This window comes from Oncorhynchus mykiss, chromosome 12 (assembly GCF_013265735.2).
Source record: "Oncorhynchus mykiss isolate Arlee chromosome 12, USDA_OmykA_1.1, whole genome shotgun sequence".
In the NCBI taxonomy this organism is placed as follows: domain Eukaryota; kingdom Metazoa; phylum Chordata; class Actinopteri; order Salmoniformes; family Salmonidae; genus Oncorhynchus; species Oncorhynchus mykiss.
The window spans coordinates 80,169,588-80,179,249 of record NC_048576.1 but is presented as its reverse complement, the minus strand read 5'-3'; the positions used below and the strand labels follow the sequence as shown (position 1 = coordinate 80,179,249).

At 41.8% G+C, this 9,662-nt stretch overlaps 1 protein-coding gene across 2 annotated transcripts; it reads right to left on the bottom strand.

The window, feature by feature from the left end:
- Positions 1–591: 591 nt before the first annotated feature.
- LOC110538562 (chromobox protein homolog 2) lies at positions 592–7,119 on the bottom strand. 2 transcript variants are annotated; one of them, XM_036938646.1, is made up of 5 exons: positions 6,396–7,119; positions 6,265–6,308; positions 4,900–4,998; positions 4,032–4,101; positions 592–3,934 (listed from the first exon to the last, which is right to left on the bottom strand). In XM_036938646.1, exons 1-5 carry the CDS (start codon positions 6,465–6,467, stop codon positions 2,495–2,497), a joined length of 1,725 nt encoding a protein of 574 aa, XP_036794541.1. In that variant the 5' UTR covers positions 6,468–7,119; the 3' UTR covers positions 592–2,494. The 2 variants fall into 2 exon arrangements, with proteins under 2 accessions (XP_036794541.1, XP_021481129.2); XM_021625454.2 differs by having other exon boundaries at positions 4,900–4,965; positions 6,396–6,780.
- Between the last annotated feature and the right edge of the window lie 2,543 nt (positions 7,120–9,662).

Here is a 9,662-nt window from a genome sequence, read left to right as displayed (position 1 = left end):
GCATTATGCGTTGAGGGTTAAGGGGCACCCCCAACATGATCAGTGAAAACAGAAATGATTACCAGACTTATTAAGAAAGTACTATTTATTAAAGGTTAATATCCATGACTACATGCACAATACAAAGATTGGTGACATTGTCCTATCCTGAAGACCTCGTTTAAATAAATAGTTTGAAGAATACAGCCTTCAGTTGAAATGGTTAGTATATCAAAAGAAGATTACAAATGTGTAAAGACCACAGCCCAACAAGTGTCTTTTCTTGTATGCCTTCACTCCCTCGGGTCACAGTTTGAGAAATGGAGCGAGGAAAACATAAAACCTCTGTTACAGGAGTCCGTAGCCTGGCTCCAGCTAATGTCAAATGTGAGATACAACTGGATTGCTTTGATAATTGTAAGTACCCCATCCTCCCATAAATTGTCAAATGTCATTAACATTTAAGAACCCCTGTGGATGAGGGTCATTTCTCTCCTATCAAGGCACAATGCCTTGTCTTCCTTCAAGGCTTCTGATTAATCATGTCAGTAATGTTTGCATATGAACATATTTGAGAGAAAACTTTTCCAAATCCAGGGTCCAGATAGCTTCAAATAGTGTTTATGGCATATAGAAACCATCAACATAAACAGCTGAATACAAGCACTTAAAACAACCTAAGTGGTTTCTGGTCCTAGTCTAGTCAATTTGACCATAAATCTGTTAGTATTGTAAATCTAGTCTTGTCAATGCCTGGACATGTCTGGACAATGCCTAGCTACTCTGATCTGTATGAGATCAAATCACACTCAAATGTTGTGTCTCCAGAATTCTCACTAAAAATATATATTGTTGTATGTGTTTAAACAATACACTACCACATAGGTTACATCATGACACAACAGCACTTTCAAACACGGTGCATCTGCGTGGCAAGATTTAAACAAGTAGGGAGCAGTGATTACCACCTCTGTGTATAATTAACAGATGCACTAGAATAACCATCCTTCTCTGCAAACCTGACACGTTAGCTTTATTTGGGGTAACGCCTTTGTTGATTCATTTTAGTAAAACATTTAAAGCATGGTCTGCAGAGTATGATTACAGTGGGGAGTTCAGTTGAAGTGGTGTAGCTAAACTCCTCTCTAGGGAGCAGAAAGACAGTAGACGTTGTGGTTTCTTTTCAGTTACATCAGATAAACACATTTTTCTTCTGTGGGTAGCAGAGCCTAACTCCTGATCCCATGCAGCTGAGTAAAATGAGATTGTGGTGTGTGTATGTATGCACACTGCATGTAACAAAGGAAAATATCTAGCATTTCATCGGCCTACACTTTGAACACCAGCTGCTAAATACTCGATCTGGTGTTTTTTTTGTGGTCAAGGAAAAACAATAGGCAGTTAGTTCATTGTTGGGTTTCCTTTGCCTCCACCCTTCCTACAGTAGTGAAAGCCCTTGCCCTCAGCACTCATAAAGGCACAAAGAGGCACCTCACAGGGAACTCTGGCTGGGGTAGGGGAGGAGTCATGTCAGGTGTGCTGTCCATCATCCTGCCATATCTATACCGACAATTATTCACTGGGCTCGTCCATAATAATCACCAGTTTTGACAGGAGTACAGCCGCCAGTGAATGCTCTAGTGGGGTTATGGGGGTACAGACCTGAAGGGAGAGGAGTAACCTCGGCCAGTAACCTGTCTTATCTGAGCACTAAGGGAGAACAGAGATAGTGTATCTTCTTCCCTCGTCCTCCAGCCTGGGTGGAATACTTCACTGATAAGACTGACTGCACTGAGGAATTAAATGTATTTTCAACTGATGAGAACTTGGTCCTCAATGCAACACCGGGTTTGCCTTGCAAACTTCTTTGTTAATGTTATAGCTTCAAGAACTCTTCCAGTAATTACAACATTTTCAAATCGGAAAATGTTGCCTAAGGAAATGTTGCTATTATTTGTCCTTTCATTGGAATTTTACACTTCATATAAGACTACAGTGCTTTACATTAATGTGAATTGGCAAATTGATTGTAATGGTCACGACATCTTATACTCAAGGGAGGGGAAAAAAAACAGTACTTCCAAGTTTGCCGTTCCAGAAGAACTTCACAAGAATATTGAATACAAAACGAGAGCTGGATTAAACTAGAGGTTCATTACAATGACATCCCTAAGAGTTGCATTACTACGTTGTAATCAAACAAGCTACCAATCTAGTTCACACCTGGCCCTGAATAGTTCCCTTAAGACAAAGCTTTCCTCCAGTTGATTAGCTTGTTTTGTTGCATGTGTACAATATATCAAAAGTACATTGTTTTACTAACAGCAAAGCAAAAGAGTAAGTCTGCAGATTTGAGATTAATACATTGTAGAGAAGGGGAAACTTCACATCACTGTAGTAAACCTATGTGCATTAACACTGCTCTAACTTATCTACTTCATTCAATACCCCACTTAAGGCCTCTGCTGTCTACTTTGCAGCCCCTTTGCTAGGCAGCTCAATTACCGGTGTTCAGTCAATAATTATGTATGTTGAAGAAGCCCACACTGGTTGGGGACTCCTTGACTGTGACAGTGACAAGGTTGGCAGTGACGTCAGTAACAAACACATGCTCGATCAGGCTGTGAGTGGGCTTCCAGTCCTGGCCGGTCTGGACTGAGATGGACAAGTCCTGACTGTTACTTGGGTAGGGAGAATCCTGGTCAGAGTCTGAGGTGCTCTCCTCACCGGTGCTCATCTCACTCAGGAGGACCTTGGCCTGCTTGCCACTGTCTTTGGAGGCAGATCTCTCCCGCTTGCCCAGGATGTCTCTGGCCTCTGTGGAGGTGTTCTGGACAATGCTTTTATCAACCCTCCCTTGTGCCCTTGTTGTAGTCAGCCTCTCAGGCCTCTCTGCCGTGAAACCCACTTCACTGGTCTCCTCAGCTTTGACCTTATCAACTCCAGAATGGTTCTTTCTGGGCTGCTGTCCACCAGGCGTGGCAGGACTCTGGACAGGATTTTGCTCTTGACCATACTGACCAACTGTGTTTTTCCGTGCTGGGTTGGCGGTGCTTCGCAGGTTGGACATTGGCGCGGTGCCATTGCCTGGAATACCGTTGCCCTGTGTTGATTTGTTCACACTCTGCAGGTTTAGTGCCTGAAGGCTTGCAGCTTGGTTGGCGGGGCCTTTAGGAGTGGAGAAGGGGGAAGCAGGTTTGTTATTGGGTACCTGCTGCAGTGGTGTTTGCCCAGGGGCATCTGGTTTCTTCTGCCCGTTGTGGGAACCCAGCTGTGGCTGAAAAGCTCCTTGTGGGTTGCCATTGCTGGTTGAGAGTTTGGAGTTATGCAAATTCAACACTGCTACTCCAGATTTGCTTGCAGTTGTTTTTAAGTCCAAACCTGCTCCACTGTCCACATCAGAGACTGACAGTTTGAAGTCAGAAGCTTGACTCTTGCTCTGGTTGGATCTCTGGTTGAAAGAGAGAGAAGCTGAGGTATTTGACCGGCCAGAGCCTGCAGTGTTCATGGAGTTTTTAGTAGTCCCACCCTGGGCCAGGGAACATCTGCCCTGGACACTCAGAGGGCCTCTGCTGTTCAACCCCATGAAGGTGAAGCTGGCTGGGTGAAAGGGTTTCGTGATTCCACCTCGGAGGTCTGCAGGGGAGTCTTTGGCAACTGTCTTTATAATCTTGCGCTGGCCCTTGTTCTGTTGAATGGCCTTCATTTCTGCAGGCAGTGCTTTCCTGCCTCGCTTCTTCCTCGGGGGCTCCGGCTTGGCCACAACAATCTGTGCTTTCTTCTGAGGGACAGGGTGGAGCTCCCGTGTTCTGGGACCCGGCTTTGCCTTTCTATCATTGTTATCATCGTCGTCGTCATCCGATGAGGAGGAAGAGGAAGAAGATGACGAGGATGAGCCAGACGAAGATGACGATGATGAAGAACTGCTTGACTTTGACACTTCAGGCACAGTTTCCTGAAATGAGGAAGAGAGAAGTCATATTACATTATATTTATGACATTTTGGTTGAAAATACTTTTCAATATTTGTAAAGGTCTTGAGGAAAGCATACCACAACTTTTCGAGGTCTCCCCCTCGGCCTTTTCCCTCTCTTGCAGATTTGAATTTCCTTTTCTTGTTCACTGTAAAAACAAAATATAGGAAACAGTCTTTAGCAGTAGTTATGGTAGAAGTAGCGCAGGAGTCAAGGATACAGACCGAGCACTGTTGAGTGTTTTGGAAACCATCGGAGGAGAGGGTATTCTATCACTAAACATATACACTGTGATCCAAGACTTGTAGCCTTCTTCTTGACAGAGACATATGGACTGTGTGTTCATGGCGAGACAGATTTTTTTACAAGTAACATCTCGTGAAGTATTGTCTGGTCTTGCAACGCCCAATGCTGGGCAAAAACAAATCAGGGGTTGCAATACAAATCCCCAGATGCTCATCTGAAAACATTAGATACGCTTTCACTTTTGGAAATTCGGTTCCTGTTTTTGTTCCACCCCCCCATTTCCTGCTGTATATGCGTTTAAATCATTGTTATCCTTCTACAAATGTATGTTTGCAAAGGAAAGTATACATTTGAAATAAAATATTTTCCCTGCTTCAGTTTTAAGATTAACTGGCACTTACTTATGACTCCTTTTATTTTACAAATGAATTATTTTATCCCTTACCAATACAAAATAATGTATTTTTATATCAAATGTATATTGAACAGAACGACCATCAAATAAAACTTGGAAGGGTTGGGAAAACCTAAACTCATATCGATGTGTTTACAGCCTGAAAACACAGATTGTATGCCTATCTGTGGGCTCCACATTGGCTTGAATGGGGCACTACTAACCCCTGCTGGAGCATTTCAGAGGGCATTGTTTGGATATAGTGGATAGCTCACTCAGTGAGGTCCTGGGCAAATAGAAACTCACCTCTTGTTAAATGCAGCCAATAATCTTGGGTCAAGGATGTTCGCTTGGGGCTCCCAGCTATTGTGCCTGAAGCAAAAGGAAAATATGTCCATCAAAATACTCAAATCACTTAAAATGTCCAAATTGCAGTACTTCTTGGTAAAAGTTGATGATACAAGTTAGTCAATACACTGATTGGACCATAGTGTACCACTAATGAAATTTAGGCCTAGTGTAACCTAACCTAGTGACTAGAGACCTAGCATAACCTATACCTTAGTGACTGTGTAGCGATAAGAGGCCTGGTGTAACCTAACATAGTGATTAGAGAAAGGAGGCCTAGTGTAACCTCGTGTAGAGATAGGAGGCATATGCAAAGAGCTGTGAGTGGGAGGCTTAACTACATAGCAAAGGGGGAAGATAAGGAGAGAAGTTTATTTAAAGCCAAGTGTGTAGGATCTGCCACCTTCACAGGAATCAGAGAATCTCAAGAGGGCCAATATTGAGTTAATGTAGAAAAAGATTGCCAATTGGCATGCAGATTATAATTTCCGCCAGCCACGTCTTACTTGTTTATATCACAACAAGTAAATAACTGACCAAGTCATGGCTCTGGCAGAATCCGACAGCAATGTGAGGATTTGGGTTAAGAACGGGGTGTGAGTGACAGGCAGAATGCCCATTGATGATGGGATTAATAGCAACAATGAAACAGAAGGGACAAGGGGAAGGGCAACTGTGACAAGGACGCGCTGGCAGCTGGAGCGCCCGAATGGGGGGAAAAGACTGATTTACGAAAATGATATGTATACTACCGAGTCACGTTAGGCAATAAATAAACTATATCACACATACATTTAAACAACTATCACAAAAATTAGGCAAGTGTACCAACTGGACACTGTAGTTTGTGGGATGTGTGAGAGACTCGGCATACGTTTCCCAACACAAACTTCTACCAACTCCTGCTTGTAATTTATTTATCAATAAAGCTAGATTGATAAACCATTAACTTGAGCTCCAGTAAGCGAGTGATCAAATATGAGTTTCTATAGCCTAGTTTGTGTGGCCTAATTACTGAGAAAATGTTAAATAGACAAACCAGCAGATATTGAATACGAGAAACCAAAACGATCTGTTTGTTTTGCATAACTAACTAGGTTAATTTCCAAACCTTAAAACCAACAACAATAATAATAATAATACTAGCAGCAGGAGGAGGTAAGCGTAAAACCATTATTTCTCGTTTTCACGTGCAGCATGTTTTCGAGCAAATTTAGGGAATGTATGAATCCTTTACTACAACAGTGAAGCAAAAAGCGACACGATGTTGTTGTTTTCATTGTTTGAGGCTGCACTCGCAGCTGCAGCACCACTTGTACTTACTTGGATGACCATCCCCTCCACTTTACAAGAAACTCTAACTTCCCCTGCGAAAATAGAGAAGGGAAATGTTACCAAACTGTGGGCAGAAAATATTTTGGGATATGAGAAAATTATATTTTACAACATCTAACCTTTCTTAGTCGTTTGTTCAGGATGCATTCAGCGTCGAAAACCTGTTCTCCTACGGCGCTCAATTCCTCCATGTTCGCTGTTGCCTACTCTAGTATTTTATGAAAAGAATGGAAAAGAGGGCGGAAAGAAAACGCATTATCGAAGCTTGTCCCTTGGCAGATACCGTCCCTGTTAACATCACACCTCGACGTGTGACCAATCAAATCGTTTTCACATAATGTGGTCAAAAATTGTCTATTATATTGACAAGATAATCGAGTGACCGCTCAAGCAATGGAACTACATGTCCTCAAAGATGGAAGGCAGGAGGGAGGAGGCCAGATCAGGTGAGAACATTCTAGCCAATGAAAGGACAGATACGTGTCTGAACAACAATATACAATCGTTTTTTTTGTTTCCGAAATGCCACGTGCGTCCACATATATCAGCGAATTTCTAACATAACCATTATGAAACTTATAACAGATCAAATAAGGCTCATGTAACAAATGAGCAATTACATTTTTTGTTGACCAAATTGGACACTCTCTCATTGACCTCCATGCAAAAAATGCCTCACGTCGTGGCCTGTTTCGTGGACAGATTTTGGGCGGAGTAAAGTCTCTCCCTCGCCTCTTCCTCTCTGTTGTGGTTTATTGAGCACCACAGTGGCAGCGTCATGATACCCATAAAACCTAGCGGTCCAACAGGGAAATGGTTCCAATAATTTTTCCACCATTCATTTTTCCCATAGTGGATTTTAGAAACACTTAAAAATAAGGGCTGTACTCCGTTTGGGCTTACCCTGGCGTGACATTTTGATAAACATATAAACCTCTCGGGCAAGGTGACTTTTATAAATATATTCGGCTCCATTTACGCTCAGATTCGAAAATGCTAATTAGCATCATGCACTACTACATGCAAGCTCCTGCACGTCATCTCTAGCTGACACCTTGTCTAACAGAAGTTTAGCCAATTTATTCATTACTACATTTAGCCAACATTAGATAGTTAATCCAGAGATTCTTACCTTTACCCTGATTCGACAGTCTCGTCCAGATCATCATGGCATTTGTAGCCAATTATCATATCATTTTGGGGGGGTAAATACAGGCGAATATATTGATAGAAGTCACCTTGTCCAAGAGAGATTTACATGGTTATCAAAATGTCACGCCAGGGTAAGCCTACATGGAGTACAGCCCTTATATCCTGCCTATGCTGCTCTGTACCATCACTCATTCATATATCCTTATGTACATATTCTTTATGCCCTTACACTGTGTATAAGACAGTAGTTTTGGAATTGTTAGTTAGATTACTTGTTGGTTATTACTGCATTGTCGGAACGAGAAGCACAAGCATTTCGCTACACTCGCATTAACATCTGCTAACAATGTGTATGTGACAAATAAAATTGGATTTGATTTGATTTATTTTTAAGTGTTTCTGACCCCCCCCCCCCACCTTAACCAATATATTTTCTATTATTTAAAATGGAAGGCCTTTAGGCAGGCCTGTTACTTTATTGTAATTGTATTACTCTTCTGGCAATGTTCACTAGCATAATGATGACCTGTAATGATAGTTTGTCATAATTTACATTATAATTAAAAAAGTTAAAATGGAGATTTATGTAATTTCCTATTAACTTAGATAATTATCTTGTCACGTGTTGTATTTTCACATATTTTTTTTAACAATTAGTAATCACCATGTTAAATCCAGTTGATATGTCATCAAATGACAATACATATAAAATATATCCGTTAGGTCATGTCAAGAAATACAGTACTGTGCAAAGGTTTTAGGTAGGTGTGAAGAAATGCTGTAAAGTAAGAATGCTTTCAAAAGTAGACATGTTAATAGATCATATGTATCAATTAACAAAATGCAAAGTGAGTGAACAGAAGAAAAATCTAAATCAAATCCATATTTGGTGTGACCACCCTTTGCCTTCAAAACAGCATCAATTCTTCTAGGTACACTTGCACAAAGTCAGGGATTTTGTAGACATATAGTCAGGTGTATGATTAAACAATTATACCAAACAGGTGCTAATGATCATCAATTCAATATGTAGGTTGAAACACAATCATTAACTGAAACAGAAACAGCTGTGTAGGAGGAATACAACTCTGGGAGGAACAGCCATGTTCAGCTAACCAGGTGAGGTTGCTGAAGACAGTTTACTGTTAAAAGTCATACACCATGGCAAGACTGAGCACAGCAACAAGACACAAGGTATTTATACTACATCAGCAAGGTCTCTCCCAGCCAGACAGGGATTTTCAGATGTGCTGTCCAAGCTCTTTTGAAGAACACAAAGAAACGGGCAACGTTGAGGACTGTAGATGCAGTGGTTGGCCAAGGAAACTTACTGCAGCAGATGAAAGACACATCATGCTTACTTCCCTTCACAATCGGAAGATGTCCAGCAGTGCCATCAGCTCAGAATTGGCAGAAAAGTGGGACCCTAGTGCACCCACCTACTGTCTGGTCAGAAGTGGCCTTCATGGAAGACTAGCAGCCAAAAAGCCATTCCTCCGATGTGGAAACAAGGCCAAGTGATTCAACTATGCATGAAAACACAGGAACTGGGGTGCAGAAAAATGGCAGCAGGTGCTCTGGACAAAATTTGAAATATTTGGCTGTAGCAGAAGGCAGTTTGTTTGCTGAAGGGCTGGAGAGCGGTACACAAATGAGTGTCTGCAAGCAACAGTGAAGGATGGTGGAGATTTCTTGCAAGTTTGGAGCTTCATTTCTGCAAATGGAGTTGGGGATTTGGTCAGAATTAATGGTCTCCTCAATGCTGAGAAGTACAGGCAGATACTTATCCATCATGCAATAGCATCAGGGAGGCATCTGATTGTCCCCAAATCTATTCTGCAGAATGACAACGACCCCAAACACACAGTTCTTAACGGCTTTCGCTATCTTCAGCGTGAAGGCGTTCTGGAAGTGACGGTATAGCCCCCACACAGCCCTGATCTCAACATCGAGTCTGTCTGGGATTACATGAAGAGCGAGAAGCACCTGAGGCTGCCTAAATCCACAGAACTGTGCTTAGTTCTCCAAGAAGTTTGGGCCAACCTACCTGCCAAGTTCCTTCAAACTGTCTGCATGTGTACCTAGAAGAATTGATGCTGTTTTGAAGGGATAGGGTGGTCACACCAAATATTCATTTGCTGTAGATTTTTCTTCTGTTCAGTCACTTTGCATTTTGTTAATTGATAAATATAAATTAACATTTCTATTTTTGAAAGAATTCTTACTTTACAGCA